Source organism: Mizuhopecten yessoensis, unplaced genomic scaffold (genome assembly GCF_002113885.1).
Source record: "Mizuhopecten yessoensis strain PY_sf001 unplaced genomic scaffold, ASM211388v2 scaffold7491, whole genome shotgun sequence".
NCBI classification, from domain to species: domain Eukaryota; kingdom Metazoa; phylum Mollusca; class Bivalvia; order Pectinida; family Pectinidae; genus Mizuhopecten; species Mizuhopecten yessoensis.
The window spans coordinates 439,788-460,999 of record NW_018407074.1 but is presented as its reverse complement, the minus strand read 5'-3'; the positions used below and the strand labels follow the sequence as shown (position 1 = coordinate 460,999).

Genomic DNA, 21,212 nt, shown 5'->3' with positions numbered 1-21,212 from the left:
TGACGTTATTTTTACAACGCATAATCCAGTCGGATCAGCAAATGTACGGTTGCATCAGGCCTGGGGGAGATACCACTTGAAATCTTTATTAGAGATCGATAGAGAATATTATATATATATACATACAAAAAATACCTTATTTAGGATGTGTATATTGCCTCTTCTATATTAAATAATGAAGACAGAAATATATACTGAACGTCTTATATATAATAAGTAAACCCACATTACTGATAGTACATATACACGTTTCTGTCAGCAGTACAGTCCCTCCTACTCATACACGTTTACAAGCGCACGAGGTTGGCACATGTGATCGTGTTCCAAATCTTAACATTCCATAATTAAGCGTCGCTATGGAAACACAAATAGAAAACTTCAGTTATATGTTATATATATAACAGTCCGTTTTGTTTGTAAAAGGTAGAAGTTGAGAGTTATACCGCGGAATTAGACTGGCGAAAATCTTGATTTTACGCATCAATCAACGTATCCTGGCATCCCTTTGATAAAATATTTGTATGCAACCGTGGACTCTGGCGTATCAAATAATGATAGTTTTACAAGTGGTTATGTGATCTTTTAGAGTACATTTAAATATGCACTGTCGTGACCCGATACGCGGGTTCATTTTACCATCTTTACACGATCTCGTCTAGCTCGTAGACGGTCGTTTTACATCGTACATCGGCGGCGGCTCGCAACGAACTTGAAGCTGACTGTCTCAAAAACGTCAATAGTCCAGAGGTCGAAAGGGACCAGCAAATTGTATACTGGAAGCATATAGAAGCTATATATTTGTGTTATGACCGTCACAAATAACACAGGTGAACCATTATACTCAAGGGATATTATCGTTTCTAAAATTCAATCTACTATCAATAAAATAAAATCCAGTTTTAAAGGGGGGGGGGGGGGGGGGGGGGTGCTGTCCTCGTGATCTAAATAAACATATCGCTGGTCTGCCAGACATGAACAGATGAATAACGAAAAGTTAATCAATGAATAACTGATTTAATCAATTATAATTTCATGTGATAAATGCCTTGAAAAAAGCAGCTGTGCAAGAAAAGACTTTTTCCATGCTGAGGCCTTCCAGCCCTACATACGGGAGGAGAAGACACCACCCTATCCCCTGCTAGTATCTGACATTGGAACTTTTTTATATTGAACTCTACCAAAGACTTTGCTATAACATTTGATGTTTCTATTTTCAGTTTGTTGAAATATTTAATTGCATATTTTCTATCTTTTACTTTGTGTAACTTCACTTTGTGCCTAGTATGCTGCTTTAAGCATGTCACCACCAAAAATGAAATGCTCAAACTGTATAAGGTGATAGTACCCAAATCTGATCACCAAACCATCATTTTATCAAATCATTGAAAAATCTGAGGAGGAATTATATTCATTTATGGGTTTTTTAAAATTCATAAGTATGTACATATATGTAATACTTTACAGTCTAGAATGATAGGGGAAGAGTGAGTGTCTCATAAGTCTAATATAGACTGGATGTAAGGGTGGGTGAGTAGACATATTTTAGAGATTGTAATACCTGTACCTTTTACATGTGACACTATAATAAACTAATTTGAATTGAATTTGAATTGTATCAATGGAAGAATATCGATGGGAGTTCTTACAAGCGAAATTAGCACCCGGGGCTCACTTGAGATATTTATAGAACGCTATGAAGTCACCAATCAGCGTCTCCGGTTTTTGCGAATGTCAGGACACAAATCGGATCAAGGCTTGAATTTTGCAGTATCTTGCGCTTCAAATGATTATTTTTTGTCAGTATATTAACATTTTATGATGACCTTTAGAATTTATATGACAAAAAGTATTTCTATAGTGTGAATTTATTCCTATAGTCCAAAACAGAATACATAGTCGTCATACGCGCTATTTTTTAAAAACGTGATAAAAACACTGAATTTGAGTTTGAATTACGTTTTCTTGTGCTATTTGAACTTAAAAACTAATCATCTGTAGACAACAAATGTTGCATGGCTTTCTATTCTAAGACTACATCATTGTTATAACTGATTTGTTGACACATTTATTTATAAGTATTTTTCCAAAAAGTAATCCGATTTGTGTACTGATCCGATTTGGGTGCTGCCTCCTTACACATTATTACGTGTCAAATAACTTAAAAAGCAATCATCCAATAGAAAGACGTATATATAGGTTTATAGCTAATGGTCAAGATGTTTCAACTTGACCACACACTTATCTCTGTAAGCAGTGACACTCTTATCGAAACTCCTCGCGATAAGGAGTTGTATAGGGATGTACATTGACCAGTCGTTCTAAACCGGACCAAGTAAGGCTGTCCAAGGAACCATGCCAAGTAAGGTTTAATTCTTGTTGATTTTTATACACCTATCAAATAATTTTGTCATAAATATGCATTTTCTTTTTAATTTACTATGCACAATAACGTTTTTTACATAGCTTCAAATACGCAATTATATTTCCTTTTTCCTAAAAAAATATTTTTAAATACGCACATTGTCTGTATCTTAAATTACGCTGTGTGAATAGAGAAAGAATCGTCGTTCTGATATGACCATAAGTGGACTTGTATTTACATTCATTTAGGAACCAAATAGGTCTAGGCATTCAAGTAAATTACAAACCGCCGTGCCGATATTTGATGTAAAAGCAATCAACTCTGGCTGTTTACTTAGGAGAATGACGCAGATAAAAAAAAACAAGTACATTTTGGCAAAAAAAATCATATGAAAAGATTGTACAATATTTCGACAGAGTTTGATGGCATGTCTTACATATAAGCCACCGCGACATCATTTTTAGAGACGTATACTGTTTTAAATATCTCTGATGAAAAGTAATAAAATCGATTTTTCTTTTTCTTCAGATTATTGTTACGTTGTAATATTATCCACCCACTGCCGCCAGTGTTACGTTTCTATATTACTCCACCGTGTTATTTTCTGTAATAATTCTGCCGTTGCCACCAGTTCAAATTGATTGAACAACACAATAAGTACATTGATATTTATACTTTATTTACAACACAAGTATTTTAATCCGTCATAGAATATACTTGTAAGTGTTCACCATTGTGAACGCAATCTCTCCACTCCAAGCTAATCTCCTACTATCAACTGTAAAACTACACAGACCTAAGACTACAGCTAAAACTACTATTCTTACTAACTGCCTATTTCTCCAACTTTCTAACTCTTCTCTATGTCTCTAGACCTCTCAACTCGGTCTCCCTAACTCAACCTTTTCTCTCCAACTCTCCAACTCTACTCCTCTATTCCAACTCTCCCACACTACTCCTCTATTCCAACTCCCCCACACTACTCTCTTACTCCCAAACTTAACTACCTTGTTAATCTGTCCCCTTAGCAAAATCCTGCTACATTAAAAATGTTGATAAGTTAGCAAAATCCTGCTAAATTTGACCCCTACACGACTAGGTTAAACTGGCCATAAATCCTGCTAAATTAACCCCGCGGTCAGCATCAGCCGGCTGCGGAGGCACACACACGACACGTTACAGACTGGATCTACAGATCTCTGCGGCTACATAGCTACTATTTTCAAATAAAACTCTGACACTGACCACGAGTTAAGACTAATGAAATGCACAATTAACCAGCTACTAAATGCATAACATTATTATCACCTTTAATTGTGTTTGCTGTATAGCTATATCCGATGTCTATTAATTTGTGCACTAGAATATGGAATTGACTATCTTAATCAATTAGACAATTAGGTACGACGGACCCATATAGTTCCATGTATTATCTAAGGCTCCGATTATTTAATCCTTTACAGGTAAAAAGGGTGCAGACTACAAACACCTCCTGCCTTTTGGTAGTGACAGTGAGGACGACGATTTTGACGAGAAAGAGAATCTTGTAATCAATCAAACATCTGTTCCGGAAGTAAGTATCAACGACACTAAACGGTCATCGCCCATACTGAGGAACGGAAATGGCTACACCTTCAGTACCCCATACAAGAGTTCCTCACGCGACAGCTGTTGCTCACCCACGACGGTGGCCGCCGTGTTCGCCCTCATGTTGCTTTCCGTTGGAGTTGGATATATAGCCGGGTTCTTCACACCCATGTCATCATTACCATGGCAACATCATAATGAACATTCGCCCGACCTAGAACAAAGTGTACATAAACGGACAGCAGACTGGAGAACAAAACTATCGGACTATGGTATGACTCGAACCCTAGTAAAATACCTTTCAAGCTATTCCGTCTTTTCGTATTGCAGAGTGATCTGCTCTTGTGAGCAGGTATTGATTGTTACGTCATTTGTTTGTGAAAAAAACGTCAAATATTTTTGAGAAAACGACGAAAAATCCCTCACACAAACTAATGACGTACCATTCAATACCTGCTCACAAGAGAAGATAACTCTGCAACACGAAAGGACGGAATATAGCCCAACACGACAAATCGCACGAACCCTGGCAAAGTAAGCATGTCATATTACTCGAACCCTGGTAAAGAATATTTCGAGCCATAAATCATTCGAATCGGAATAAAGCTATTAACCCACCATAACAAATATCCCAGACTGTGGTAAAGTACCACTAAGCTAAAGACAAACATGCAATATCACCATCAAAAAAATTGCCTTTACAACATAGCCAATAATGACAGACCACTGTTCTGACATCATGGTGGAATACCTTTCCAACATAGCCAATAATGACAGACCACTGTTCTGAAATAATGGTGAAGTGCCTTTACAACATAGCCAATAATGACAGACCACTGTTCTGACATCATGGTGAAATGCCTTTACAACATAGCCATGTATAATGACAGACCACTGTTCTGACATCATGGTGAAGTGCCTTAACAACATAGCCAATAATGACAGACCACTGTTCTGAAATAATGGTGAAGTGCCTTTACAACATAGCCAATAATGAACGACCGCTGTTCTGACATCATGGTGAAGTGCCTTTACAACATAGCCAATAATGAACGACCGCTGTTCTGACATCATGGTGAAGTGCCTTTACACCATAGCCAATAATGACAGACATCTGTTCTGACATCATGGTGAAGTGCCTTTACAACATAGCCAATAATGACAGACCATTGTTCTGTAATTATGGTGAAGTGCCTTTACACCATAGCCAATAATGACAGACCACTGTTCTGACATAATGGTGAAGTGCCTTTACAACATTGCCAATAATAACAGACCACTGTTCTGTAATCATGGTGAAGTGCCTTTACAACATCGCCAATAATGACAGACCACTGTTCTGACATCATGGTGAAATGCCTTTACAACATAGCCATGTATAATGACAGACCACTGTTCTGACATCATGGTGAAATGCCTTTACAACATAGCCATGTATAATGACAGACCACTGTTCTGACATCATGGTGAAGTGCCTTTACAACATAACCAATAATAAACGACCGCTGTTCTGACATCATGGTGAAGTGCCTTTACAACATAGCCAATAATGACAGACCACTGTTCTGTAATCATGGTGAAGTGCCTTTACAACATAGCCAATAATGAACGACCGCTGTTCTGACATCATGGTGAAGTGCCTTTACAACATTGCCAATAATGACAGACAACTGTTCTGACATCATGGTGAAGTGCCTTTACAACATAGCCAATAATGACAGACCACTGTTCTGACATCATGGGGAAGTGCCTTTACAACATAGCCAATAATGACAGACATCCGTTCTGACATCATGGTGAAGTGCCTTTACAACATAGCCAATAATGACCGACCGCTGTTCTGACATCATGGTGAAGTGCCTTTACACCATAGCCAATAATGACACACATCTGTTCTGACATCATGGTGAAGTGCCTTTACAACATAGCCAATATTTTAAAGTATTGATCACTACGACAATTCACTCGAACCGTTCAAGGCTAAAGCTTACCCCGACAATTCACTCGAACCTATGTAAAGCACCATTCCCACTCGTAGTGCCGGTTTTAAGACAAGACCATAACACATAAGTTCAACCATAATTTACATCACGGCAAACCTCTCGAATCTTTGCAAAGTAATTTCATGTTACAGCAGGGAATTGATATACAAATGTTGAAGGATACATTATAAGTGTAAAACATGAATCAACAATAATTGTATATGTGCTGGTGACGATCAAGAAAGCAAAAATATGTACACATGTCCAGGCAATTATATCGGTTACCGTCTGGTGTGCCGCTTTGCCTGCCTCTCAAATCTGGTTTATATTTTTGCCGACCGACATATTACGCACACACAATGTAATCAAGTCGTTGTACCGCCTTGCCACCGGCAAGCACGACCGGCACACCAGAATCAAGTTTGGCCTATGACCCATCACAGCTGATCATTCGAACCCTTGTAGGTACCTTTCACACTAAAGGTTACAGGGTCAATACATTTTAAATCCATTCAAAGCGTATAATAATAATAATAATAATAATAATATAATAATAATAATAATAATAATAAATTCTTTTATTTAGACAGGGTAACATATTTAGATTTTCATCTAGTTTACAATATGGCCCTGTAAAGCACATTATATATACATACATAAAACAACAGCACATCACGCATACAGAGACATATGACATACAATAAAATAGAAAAAGTAGTTAAATAGTACAATACATTATTAAGACAACCTATTATATTGTATCACTAAATATCACAGAATTGCATTAAGAACATTAGAAAATATCACAGCATATTACAAGTCAATACATACATATATTTATCACAGGGTAATATAAGGATTATCTCAGGAAATTATAATAAACAGAACTATAGGGATAATTTCAAATGTTGTACTTTAAAATATACATATAGTACATTTGTATATACCATATAGTACTCGGTTTCCCAGTGATTAGGAATCCCCTACCTACTTGGTCCGCCGGTAACACATGGTATTCATGATCTAGTATTTTTAAATAATTGGCCAGATATGCCTTTTTAAAAGCCAGAACATTTGTTTTGGTTCGTATGGTTTCTTCCAAAGTATTCCATAAAATAGTACAAGTGTATCTAAAAGAATTTTTGCAAAAACTTGTTCTACACTTGGGGATATAGAGCTGGTTCATTGCAGAAGATCTTGTGGTTCTTGTGGAAATCTGGGTTACATAGGTAAATAAATTTTGTTTTAAAAATCCTGGAGCCTGGTCGTTAAGGATTTTATAAGTTAGAACACATTTTCTAAAAGTATCAAAATCGTGAATAGGCATCCAGTTTAAAGTCTTTAAAAGTAACGAAGTTGGTGTACGAATTTCTCTTATTTTTGAAGTTTAAATATTCGTTTCAACACTCCAATTTTCTTTGATAATTTCTTACATACATATTCAATATGTACATTCCATGATAAACAGCTGTCAATAAAAACTCCCAGCAGTTTGGCATTGTGTACAGTTTCAATAATTATATCACTCACTTTGACACGCATCTGTCTGTGTTTTGATAATTTTTGTGATGAGCCAATAAGCATGCATTGGGGTTTTGTTAGATTTAGACTCATTCTATTATTGGTCATCCACTCACTTGCTAATTCTAGGTCAACTATTAACTTTTCTTCGACATCATCAACTACATCACCTTTTACACCCTGTGATGTGTCGTCAGCGTGCATTACAACTGATGAATGTTTCAAACATGTTGGATAGTCATTCATATGCAAGATAAAAAATAGTGGCCCAAGTATCGAACCCTGGGGGACACCGATGTTTATTTCCTTACAACTTGATAAAGTACCTTTAAAGTTTACCGCTTGCACTCTACCAGAAAGGTATGATTCGAAAAAGTTCAATGCTATATCAGAAACCCCGTAAGCATTAAGCTTATGCAAGAGCACTTTATGATTTACGGTATCAAACGCTTTACGAAGATCTAAAAACAAAACACCCGTGAATTTACCGTCATCAATATTTTTTGACCACTCGTCTACTAAACCTGGGAGGGTCGTTTCTGTTGAACGTTGAGGGCTGAAACCATATTGGGATTCAGTTAGAAGTTCATTTGATGACAAATATTTATAAAAAGAGATATGTACATGTCTCTATAATATTTTGCTAACCACAAAGAGGACAGAAATAGGTCGATAGCTATCTACGTAAAAAGAACTAATATTACGATATATACATGTATCTGTCAGCAATTTGTACTAGCTTTGATTAAAACCTTTGGTGGGATACAGCTATGCGTGTTATAACCAAACATTCCTTATGTCGGTTTAAGGTACGGAGTCTTGTATCAGACTGGTGGACGCGGACGGGGACGGTATCCTGGACATTATAGTGGGGATAGCGATCGGCAAGGATGTTAGTCAGATGATCGTCGAGTCCAGCATGGCCGAATTCTGTAAAAATCTAGGTAAGAATTGGCACTAGTTATGTATTCATCATTGACATTAGAGAATTCCTCCATTGGCGTCGCTGTTGTGGAGTAACGACACCACAATAGCTCATTCAGAAGCCAAGAAACACGCACTCGTTTCAAAAGAATTAAAATGTCACTGTTAAAAAGTTTTTTGAACTGAGATGAACATAACACATACTCGTGTTTGCACCTATGAAATTTGGTAAGAGATGGGGATATGCAAAGATGAATTATACTTCACCATAAGCTGTTTCGTCCTTTAAGGACTCATCAGTGATGTTTGGGACCAAAAGAATGGAAATCCTAATTAGTCTCAACCACTGTTGAAACAAAACGGAAAATGCTCACTCGAACTAAAGTTAGATATTGGCATCGCTTCCGTTTACTGCTATGTCGTGTGTAACAACGGGAGCGATGCGAAGATATCATTTTAGTTAAATTGCCCAATGCCTAAACTTCCTTTATCGTAAGAATTTCAAAAAAGACGAGAACTGATTAAATTCAAAATAATTATAAGTGCGTATATAATGATGTTAAATGAACCTTGCCAATAAAAAATAGCATATATAAGCATCTGCAGCTGTCAAGCCTTCGGCAAACCTCGGGGACTACCTCGTGAAATATGAACATAACTATATTGCGTTGGTTTTTGCAGGTATGAAAGAGCCTTGTGCAGGGGGCGTGGTCGCTCTGAGGGGATATGACGGTAAGCTGTTGTGGAAGGCGGACGCTTACTCCGAGGTGTTCGGACTAAACTGTCACTCCGTGGACGTAAATCAGGACGGTACCCCGGACTGTATAGCGACAGGAAGGCTAGGAACGCTCACGGCCATCGACACAACCACAGGTGGCCACTCCTTCTTCTTCTTCTTCTTCTTTTCTTCTTCTTCTTCTTCTTCTTCTTCTTCTTATTATTATTTATCTTCTTCTTCTTCTTCTTCCTCTTCTTCTTCTTCTTCTTCTTCTTCTTCTTCTTCTTCTTCTTCTTCTTCTTCTTCTTCTTCTTCTTCTCTAATGTTCCTTGTAGACGTCGTTTTAAGGGCAAAGCATATTGTCTCTTCTGTGGATTATGCAGATGATATTACTAAAAAAAACTATTGTCCTTCATAAGGATATATTTTCATTATCGGATAGCATTTCTAGTACCCGCCAGAGCCTCCCAAAGCCAAAAATATGCACTAAATGGCAAAATCTTCTACCGACATTCAGTCGTCTAGTTTTTACTCTAACTATTCAGGTACCGTTCTATGGAGGGATAGCTCTTCTTATGTGAACCGTGGCTGGAACATTTATAGCGTCGCCATCATACCAGACATGGATGGCGACAAAGTGAAAGATATCGTCATCTCTCACGGAGGCGATCCCACCGTCCTTGCCGAGGTACGTAGTCATCTTTCACGGAGGTGAAAACCACCGTCCTTGCTAGAGTATGCAGGCGTCTTTCACGGAGGCAATCCCACTCTTCCTGGTACGTAATTATCTCTGACGGGGCGATCCAACCGTCCCGGCTAAGGTAGCAATCATTTCTCACGAAAGCAGTCTATTTCTGGAGTGGGTAATCCCACTCTGTCTGATACGTAATTATCCGTGACGGGGCAATCCCAACGTCCCCGCTAAGGTAAGTAGTCATCTCTCACAGCGGCGATCCCACCGGCCTTGCTGGAGTATGCAAGCATCTTTCACGGAGGCAATCCCACTCTGCCTGGTACGTAATTATCTGTGACGGGGCAATCCCACCGTCCCTGTTGAGGTACGTAGTCATCTATCACAGAGGCGATCTCACCGTCCCTGCCGAGGAGTGGGTAATCCCACTCTGTCTGATACGTAATTATCCGTGACGGGGCAATCCCAACGTCCCCGCTAAGGTAAGTAGTCATCTCTCACAGCGGCGATCCCACCGGCCTTGCTGGAGTATGCAAGCATCTTTCACGGAGGCAATCCCACTCTGCCTGGTACGTAATTATCTGTGACGGGGCAATCCCACCGTCCCTGTTGAGGTACGTAGTCATCTATCACAGAGGCGATCTCACCGTCCCTGCCGAGGAGTGGGTAATCCCACTCTGTCTGATACGTAATTATCCGTGACGGGGCAATCCCAACGTCCCCGCTAAGGTAAGTAGTCATCTCTCACAGCGGCGATCCCACCGGCCTTGCTGGAGTATGCAAGCATCTTTCACGGAGGCAATCCCACTCTGCCTGGTACGTAATTATCTGTGACGGGGCAATCCCACCGTCCCTGTTGAGGTACGTAGTCATCTATCACAGAGGCGATCTCACCGTCCCTGCCGAGGTACATTATCATCTATCACAGAGTCGATCTCACCGTCCCTGCCGAGGTACGTTATCACCTATCACAGAGGCGATCTCACCGTCCCCGCTAAGGTACGTAGTCATATATCACAGAGGCGATCTCACCGTCCCCACCGTTCTCACGAAAGCAATCTATTTCTGGAGGGGGCTATCCCACCGTCCCCTCCGAGGTACGTAGTCATCTCACACGGGGACGATCTCACCGTCCCCGCTGAGGTATACCGCCACTGTGAAAAATAGGTCAAACTCACATCCCTTCCCAAGAAACACGTTTATGTCTAAATGAGGCGACCTTACACAGCACATCTTACTCGAAAGCAGTTTTAATAGATATATAACGTCACCACTAAATCATACGCATTTTTTTCTCCTACGGGACCCAACGTTCTCTCACTAAGGCGGCCTATCGTCACTGTCGAGGTATATAGTCTTCTGTCACTATGCGACACAACGTCACCGTCGAGGCAGTCAACTGTTACGGGAGGTAGAATGTAACTGATCTCTTAGCGACGCATCTCGTGTTTTTACCACTTGCTCAGTGATGTACCTTTTTCGCCTCCAGAATCACGTGAGAAAGACGGGTTGGCTGATGATGATCTCCGGACGGACGGGCCTGCCGATCGGAACCCATCTGGACTTACCGGAACACAAAGAAGTGTACATCTCGCCTGTCCTCCACGAGCGACGAGACGGTTCCCAATACATCTTGTACGGCAGTGGAGGCGAGACAGTCGGAGGTATGGATTATAAGACTCTTTCATTTCCAGGGGTGTAGATAGGAAAATTCCACCCGAGTTTTTTTCCAAATTTGGTCAAATCCGAGGCTTTCCCGAGGGTTTTGCAAAATTTAAAAATCCGTAGGGTGGAATTTCCCTATCCTACACCCTTACGCAGGAAAGAGTATTTTTCTCTCATTCCAACTACAAGAATAATCTCAGAAACCATGAAATTGCGTTTGGACTGGAAACTGTTTCGAAAAAGAATCTGTCAGCCAGATTTAGCATACCCCATATTTGTAAACAGAGTTTGAGCAGAAAAAATGATAACATCTTTATAACGTATACGGTAAATATATCGTAAAAGGTTTTAATTTCATTTCGTCGCCTTTTCCGCATTGCGGCATTGCAAATTTCCAAATCGGTGACGTCACGTCACTGTGAGCCTTTGTGACGTCAAGCCCATGTAACATTAATAGAATCCAACCCTGATGTGAAGTATGGATAAGGTTATTCAAACTCAAGGGATAACATATTGAGCATTGAGTTTGAAAAACCTTATCCTTAACTCGCATCAGGGATTGCTTCTATTTCTTGCTTAGACAGCTGCTCTTCTAGTAAAGTTGTAAACTGTCCGCACATTTCTCTTTTGCATATGAAGCCCGGATGGTAATTGTTAGTGGCGTGAATGACCCTGACTGAGCCCAAAACGTCATAAAATGAGAACACGAACAATAGCGTGACCCCGAAAGGTCACTATAATTCCCCCGCCAGTCTCCGCGTGTAAGCGATCTAGACCTGTGGGTCGGATAGAGTTTTTCAGCATCGCCGGAAATGCGGATATCTCGGTCTAGTATGCAAGAAAGACTCGGCAAGCATGACTATCTTATATGACCAGCATTATCTTACATGACTGGATATGAGAGAAAGACTGAGCAAGCATGGCTATCTTACATGACCAGCATTATCTTACTTGACCGGATATGAGAGAAAGAGTCAGCAAGCATGGCTATCTTACATGGGCAGCGCTATCTAACATGACCGGATATGAGAGAAACACTTATATATGTATTATATTTCTCGATTAACAACAGCATCCTTGCTACTCCAGAGACATCCTCGATATCAGTGGTTACACTCACTTTCGCTCTCTGCACTCCTGGAATAAGTCATAGCAAAATTGAAGGCACGCGACTAGCTATTATTTAATTGGTCTCAGGAAAAAACGATGACCACTCGATAGGCTGATACATGTCCTTTAAAGACGGAGGAGGGACACCCGACTCCAAAGGAGGTCAATTTTACCGTTACGCGACTGACATATTCTTTTTATGTACATCGAACTAGTCTTCGCGTACCATCCAAAAGGTGTTGCGCACTGAGCCTTCCATTTTACTATGACATATTCCAGGGGTGCAGAGACCGAAAGTGAGCGTAACCACTGAGGTATCGAGGATGTAATAAGAGCGGATCAGGAAGTTAATGGTGGGAGCGTGGGAATAGGTATTAGAAGCTCAAAAACAAACGTCTTCTGTTAAACTCCCGTTGACCATGCCGTTGACGGATGGTAGGGTTTAGGCCGTTTGAAAGGGGAAACAACAGTGACAATCAACCTTTTCTATTCTTTTAAGATGAACACAAGACACACACATGTGATAGTTGGAATATGCGCTTATTCTTTTGCTATTTATTGGCAGGACTGTTCCTGGCGATCTCCCTTCCCGATTTTTATCGAAACGTGATGGGGCTCCCAAAAGGTACTCTTGTCCGAAACACACGTGGGGCGTACGACCAGTGGGGGTTCAAGACACCTAGCGAGAAGGGCGAGATAGAGTTGTTCAGGTACGTACAAAACGGACAAGTCGTGCACTCAAGGCGACATCATCTTAAAATATATCCTAATAGGGCTTGTTTTCTTCAAAACAAATACCACAATGGTAAGTCCCACCATGCAAAAACATATCTTAGTATTACACTAATTATAATAATTAAGATATTTCCTTTCGATGAGCATGTGTTAAATGTACATGAACAGTGATGTTTTACTCCAGTTATCACTGTTAATATCGCTTTCTGATGTCCATACAACATCTTATTCAACTCACAGATAGTCCATAATCGATAAAACACCAAGACGTTGGTACAGAAGGATAATATACCACAGCGCCCACACACGCAACGACAAAATGTACCCCGTCCTTAAATGACCATAGCTGTTGATAGGACGTTAAACAATTCTAAACCAAACTAAACCAAACAAAATATACTACAGCGGCAACACATGAAAACAAATATACCAAAGCGCCAACACACTCAACGATAAAATATACCACAGCGGCAACACACAAGAACAAAATGTACCAAAGCGCCAACACACGCAATGACAATATATTCCATAGCGGCAACACACAAGAACAAAATATACCAAAGCGCCAATACACGCACCGACAAAATAAACCCCAGCGGCAACACACAAGAACAAAATATACCAAAGGACCAATACAAGCAATGACAAAATAAACTACAGCGGCAACACACAAAAACAAAATATACCAAAGCGCCAACATACGCAAAGACAAAACATACCACAGCGGCAACACACAAGAACAAAATATACCAAAGTGCCAATACACGCAACGACAAAATGAACCACTGCGGCAACACACAAGAACAATATATACCAAAGCGCCAATACACGCAACGACAAAATGAACCACAGCGCCAAACCACAACAACTAAATAAACCAAAGCGCCAATATACGCAACGACAAAATGAACCACTGCGGCAACACACAAGAACAAAATATACCAAAGCACCAATACAAGCAATGACAAAATAAACTACAGCGGCAACACACAAAAACAAAATATACCAAAGCACCAACACACACAACGACAAAATGAACTACAGCGGCAACACGCAACAATTAATAATACCAAAGCGCCAATACACGCAACGACAAAATGAACCACTGCGGCAACACACAAGAACAATATATACCAAAGCGCCAATACACGCAACGACAAAATAAAACACAGCGGCAACACACAAGAAACAAAATTACCAAAGCGCCAATACACGCAACGACAAAATGAACCACAGCGCCAAACCACAACAACTAAATAAACCAAAGCGCCAATATACGCAACGACAAAATGAACCACTGCGGCAACACACAAGAACAATATATACCAAAGCGCCAATACACGCAACGACAAAATAAAACACAGCGGCAACACACAAGAAACAAAATTACCAAAGCGCCAATACACGCAACGACAATATATTCCATAGCGGCAACACACAAGAACAAAATGTACCAAAGCGCCAACACACGCAACGACAATATATTCCATAGCGGCAACACACAAGAACAACATATACCAAAGCGCCAATACACGCACCGACAAAACAAACCCCAGCGGCAACACACAAGAACAAAATATACCAAAGCACCAATACAAGCAATGACAAAATAAACTACAGCGGCAACACACAAAAACAAAATATACCAAACATTCAACACACGCAAAGACAAAACATACCACAACGGCAACACACAAGAACAAAATATACCAAAGTGCCAATACACGCACCGACAAAATAAACCCCAGCGGCAACACACAAGAACAAAATATACCAAAGCACCAACACACACAACGACAAAATGAACTACAGCGGCAACACACAACAACTAAATATACCAAAGCGCCAATACACGCAACGACAAAATTAACCACTGCGGCAACACACAAGAACAATATAACCCAAAGCGCCAATACACGCAACGACAAAATAAACCACTGCGGCAACACACAAGAACAAAATATACCAAAGCGCCAATACACGCAACGACAAAATGAACCACAGCGGCAACACACAACAACTAAATATACTAAAGCGCCAATACACGCAACGACAAAATTAACAACTGCGGCAACACACAAGAACAATATATACCAAAGCGCCAATACACGCAACGACAAAATGAACCACTGCGGCAACACACAACAACTTAATATACCAAAGCGCCAATACACGCAACGACAAAATGAACCACAGCGCCAATACACAACAACTAAATAAACCAAAGCGCCAATACACGCACCGACAAAATGAACCACTGCTCAACACACAAGAACAATATATACCAAAGCGCCAACACACACAACAACAAAATGAACTACAGCGGCAACACACAACAACTAAATATACCAAAGCGCCAACACACGCAACGACAAAATGAACCACTGCGGCAACACACAAGAACAATATATACCAAAGCGCCAATACACGCAACGACAAAATGAACCACTGCGCAACACACAAGAACAATATATACCAAAGCGCCAATACACGCTACGACAAAATAAACCACTGCGGCGACATACAACAACTTAATATATCAAAGCGCCAATGCGCGCAACGACAAAATAAAACACAGCGGCAACACACAAGAAACGAAATATACCAAAGCGCCAATACACGCACCGACAAAATAAACCCCAGCGGAAAAACACAAGAACAAAATATACCAAAGCGCCAATACACGCAACGACAAAATAAACCACAGCGGCAAATCACAGGGGAAAAGTACTAGTATACTACCCGTGTTAACCACCAAGGGGGACATATCACAGGGTTAACACACAAGGACAAAACACAAAAATAACGGCGTCAACACACAAGAACAACAATAAAATTCAAAACCGATACGAAAACACAGGAATATTTGTGATTTACAACGCTTACTGCAAAGAGTCGATGCTACCTTTTATTTCCTTTAATACTTCAAGAGCATTTTAATTTAAACGAACAAAAACATTGAAATTTTAATTGTATTTCTCATTTGTGCGTCTTGGTTTTACAGGAGTGACCAGAAAGGAGTCATGGTCCCTCCCGTGCTTGTGGACGTCAACAAAGATGGCGTCAATGACATTCTAATGACGGGGTTTGACGGTACCATGGTGCTATATGACGGGGAAAATCTAGAGGTTATGTGGAAAATAAAATTCGAGGACCGAGAATCTTACAGGTACATATGTATACCGTGTTAGCCTAGAAACAGAATATTACTGATTCACACAATTTTGTTTTTGAGTGAGTAATTCTGATGAAACGTGTCTGAATGTATATCTTTTTTCATCTCATGTGATCGGAGATACATAGATCTATGCACTGCTTTATTAGATTAACATTGAAGTTGAGTGGTGTTTCATATTCTAGCTCACCTGCTCCTGGCTACTTCAACGATGATGACGTCATTGATTTCATGATGCACTGGAGCAAGGGAGCATGGCCATTTTATAATGCAACGGATGTAAGTTAATTTTCTTTCAATATAGATTTTGAAACAACTACGTCCGATTTCTAGAAAGGAATGGCGCATCGTTAATCCATGCAATCGTTAAGCTCACCTCCAACATCTATTATACATCTAGTGTCAAATGTCGTCACCTGCGGCCATATAATGCATGTGCATCTAGTGTATCAAGTTCGATTATGACGTCACTTCAGTGTTCTCTCAGTTGTACATATAGTGTCACTTAACCGAAAGTCAGTTTCTAGAAATAGCCAGTTCATTAAAAAAGACAATGGAATTGGCACTAACGGGAAAGCTTTCAGCTTAATAAAAACGAATATTTGATGTGAACTAGCCATCTTAAGTTCTAAATTAAAGAAAATCTTGCACATAAATTTGATGCTTCTAAAAGAAATGTTTTTGTTAAATGGAAGTACTCAATTTAGTTAAAATATTTCTTCTTAGAAGAGTGATATGTGATGACAAACATGTGATAATCTGTTAAAGGACGTTGTGATAGATGGGAAAGACGGAACTGTCCTATGGAACATGACTTCTGGTAGATATGACGTCTCATCTGACCTTACAGTACGAACGTCTGCGCATAACCGGGATATATTTTTGTACAAAGCGCAGGGTCGGAATGGTGAGGACCCTCAACACACTGGGGCTATCCATGGGGCAACCGGTGTTCAGAGAGTAGTGAGTATTGTTGTGTGGCTCTGGTGTCAATGCTACTTTTTCTTGTCGTCCTAAATACGTTTAACATGGGATGGAAGAGTTTATTCTCTCAAGCTTCAAAGTATAGATTTATATTGCTGAAGAGCTGGTAGATATATATGTAGGTTTCTCAACTCATCCTGGTACATTTGTTGAGAATTTGTATACAATATAAACACTGGGGCATCGTTAGGCGGAGATAAATTATGAAAATTGAAATTTATGAATATATCACCGAATTAGATGATATCAGATGTTCTTATTACGTAAAAGGAAATATTGTTCTTTGCTCTTGATACTTCTGTCCACAATAAGGCCATTGTGAATTTGACGACAGATCAATAGACGATCCCTCGATGATGGCACTTCCGTTTTGGAGGAAACCGTCGTTGACGAGTCAAACGCCGACCTAGAGGGCGTTCTACTCGACAGCAGCCACTTCCGGGCCAAGAGGCGCGGTATTGACAAAAATTATGTAGAATGTGAGTCGGACCAGACCGTTTTCCTGGCGGAATTGTTTGCCCTGGACCGAACAACCATGAAGGCGCCCATCAAACTCTGGGAACGAGGATCCGAGAAATTCTACTACAGTAAGTTATTGATATCGAACTCGAGGAATTATTTCATGCAATCGAACTACAAATATGAAAAGAGGTGTCTTGATCAATTTTGACACGATTTGAAAGAAATAATTTGTATATCATTATTGTATCATATATACACTATATAGGACTCCATAGTGCAGGTGGTAGAAAAGACAATTTTTGCGAAGCACTCTTTAATTATTTACAACAGAGCTGTCGGGAAATGACAAGAAATTAATCCAGGAATCAATAAAGGTTCATGGTGTGAATCGTACATTGACTGAAAACGAGGTTCCGTGGTCACGTGGTAAAAGAGAATCTCAAAAGCCGTTTTGTATCGTCGAACAACCAGATGAACGGACAACAGGTAAATATCTGTTTCAAATGTGTATGTTTTTCCTTTTTATTCCAATGTAAAGTTACTTTTGTTGCCATATATTGGAGTCTTAATGTTGTCGAATGCTGTAATGGTTTTGACAGGGAACTAGTCAACTTACCAAAGTGTATGTTTGTCACAACATGTATAGCAACGACTGCCTGCATTTCCCCGTAACCTTAGGACTTGAGACACTTCCGGTACATTATATACGTGTTCGTTATGGCCGCATGTCTATAGTCAGAACATTAAGACTATAAATGTAAAGTTAAAAAAAGGTTCGTTTAGAGTCCTAACCAGCAGTTTGAAATTCACATCGTATGTGATATAAAGATTTTTGATACGCGACATCAATTATATTTGTTCTGACTGTCTTCGTTCTAGGCGCCATAGGGGACGTAGATGGCGACGGGAAGCTGGATCTGATCGTTAACCTGGTGAGCGTGGGGATACTCCGGGACCAGTACGCAAATTATGTCAAAATGAAGTTCGATACCGACATCTACAAGGTCAATCTGGAGGAGGCCCTCGCGCGCCAGCTCTACACGCCAATCAACGTCACCATCCACCAGCGCATGCGCAATGTCATGAACGAAAACAAAATTACCTCATTAAAGTTCCTTCCCGCTGACAAACAAACATGGGGAGGATACATGGGGACGACGGGAGACAGTGCCTTCCACGAAGTGTGACGTCATCAGTTACCTTGACCTCTACTGAAAAATAATAACTTTCCTAGTCATTCTATACTATAGAACAATTACTAACCTGTCTTGGCGCTCAAATATAACGTCCCGATTGTGATCCAACCCATTTTGAGGAAGTCGCCATGGAACGCGCTGCGCTGAACTATACAAGACATTGGCTATACTGTGAACATTTTGTTAAGATTACATTGTGTTCTCAATAAGACAATTACGAGATGTTTTTAATTTAAATGATTGGACAAGGGTGGAAGTGTCACACATCTAATTACATTACAATGTATCCAAGTGAAATAATCTAAAAATGAGAACAAGTTGTTTTATTGTTTTAATAGAAAGGATGATGTCCCTTTGTTGTCCTTCGTCTAAAATAAATCAAAAACATGATCAGCTATTATAAACAACCAATTTCTCCAAAAAAAGTTGCAATTTCACGTCACTTACATTAAAATACTGTGAATTTGAAGAAATAAGACAATTACGCGTTTAACAATGACGACGAAATGTTTTCCATATTCGGAATAAAAATCTTTAGTTTTGTATGAATAATAAGGGTTACGTTTGTTTTGAACACAAACAGGAATTGAAAACTTATTTTGCGAGCTTTGTCAAGCAGAGCGTGCAAATGACTGGCGTCGCGACCCTAAAACGCTGAAAACAACTCACTACCACACAGTGTGCCGAATCAATAAAGTCAGTTGTCAAAAAAAACGTTATTTAGTTTGTTGATTTAATGCTGCAAAATGGAAAAGAAAGTTGAACTTAAATCAGGAGCTGAACGCCATTCAAACACATGTTGAAATAATTATGTAAGATCTCAATGCAGTTCCATGCACAAATCACGGATTTACATAAATAAGTACTATGTACTTGTTTCTGGATCCTTTTCTGTATTTATAACCATGTACTATTGTAATTTAACATCAATAAAATAAAGTTTAAACTAAATCATGGTTATCTAGCCTGCGGTAATGGTTTTCTATGACCGAGCTTCTTATATATCGGTGCCCCATTGATAATGTTACAATATGTATGAATACATTGTGTACCTCAGTCACAGGAAATGATTTAGCAAATAAATCAATAAAAAATGTAGAATTGTATTTTTTGGAGATTGAAATAGGTTCATAGCTGAAAACTCGATCACCGTTAATGGTAGCCTCAGCCCGTGTCCTTCCGTCATGTCCGAGACACGCCCAGAGTGTATGCGTCCCCAAGATCATATTCATACAATATGTGTGTATGGAAAATATTACGTATTTTCTCCGTTTTGAGGTTTGCGGTTTCAAAAACGTTTAGAGTGTGTATCGACTGGAAATCTATTGATTTCCCGGTTTCGTCCTACACGAAAACAGCGAAAACAACACTGTCGCGAAAAGTAGCCTGTATAAGGACTTCTACCCGCGGAGACTTTGTTTAGGGAAACAACAATGGTATTCAAACTATAAACATTACAGAACATAAAAATTACGTGTTCTACTAGGGATCACGTGTTCTACTAGGGATCACGTATTCTACTAGGGATCACGTGTTCTACTAGGGATCACGTGTTCTACTAGGGATCACCAGCTTACTAAGGTAACAAATGGATACATTGGCAAGTCCTCTGCGTTTCCTGTTCCATATTGGTACCTTATATCAATCAACTTTATTGCATTTTACATCCAATTTACAAGGAACGAGCTGCAAACATCAAACAAACATTGATACTATATAATGGACAGCAAAAACTACATACGTATGCATTCTGCAAGCCTGCCTTCCTCAGTTCAAATGACTTTTTAAAAAGAGGCTTTTTTCCTGCCAAAGCTGTGGGTCATTAGATGACAATAATAATATTAAATTTTGTAGATCAGGCAATGATGGGTTAATTTTAATTTTTCGGAGAAACGTAGTCCTGATATTTAAATTTATTTTGCATTTAAATATAAAATGTACTTCATCTTCTACAGTATTGCAGAATTTACATAGTCGGGATTGTCGAGGAATCTTTTTAGATCTACCAGCCTCAATTTCTAAATTGTGGTTGCTTAGTCTCAGCTTTGCCATCAATTTTCTATATTCAAAGTTAGGTAACGATAGGTAGTGTTCCTCTGC

At 39.6% G+C, this 21,212-nt stretch overlaps 1 protein-coding gene across 1 annotated transcript; it reads left to right on the top strand.

Moving 5' to 3' along the window:
* Nucleotides 1–2,261: 2,261 nt before the first annotated feature.
* Nucleotides 2,262–19,814, top strand: LOC110453697 (protein FAM234B-like). Its single transcript, XM_021502761.1, has 13 exons — nucleotides 2,262–2,359; nucleotides 3,826–4,221; nucleotides 8,262–8,396; nucleotides 9,058–9,249; nucleotides 9,640–9,782; nucleotides 11,275–11,449; nucleotides 13,126–13,270; nucleotides 16,300–16,464; nucleotides 16,656–16,749; nucleotides 17,239–17,433; nucleotides 17,789–18,041; nucleotides 18,247–18,402; nucleotides 18,796–19,814. The coding sequence occupies exons 1-13, from the start codon at nucleotides 2,353–2,355 to the stop codon at nucleotides 19,101–19,103; spliced, it is 2,364 nt and encodes a 787-aa protein (XP_021358436.1). The 5' UTR covers nucleotides 2,262–2,352; the 3' UTR covers nucleotides 19,104–19,814.
* The last annotated feature ends 1,398 nt before the right edge of the window (nucleotides 19,815–21,212 follow it).

Excerpts from the sequence above, each read along its gene's own strand:
- LOC110453697 (XM_021502761.1), top strand. Across the intron at positions 4,222-8,261 it reads AACAAAACTATCGGACTATG|GTACGGAGTCTTGTATCAGA; the intron begins GTATGACTCGAA and ends TGTCGGTTTAAG. Across the intron at positions 13,271-16,299 it reads GGCGAGATAGAGTTGTTCAG|GAGTGACCAGAAAGGAGTCA; the intron begins GTACGTACAAAA and ends TTGGTTTTACAG.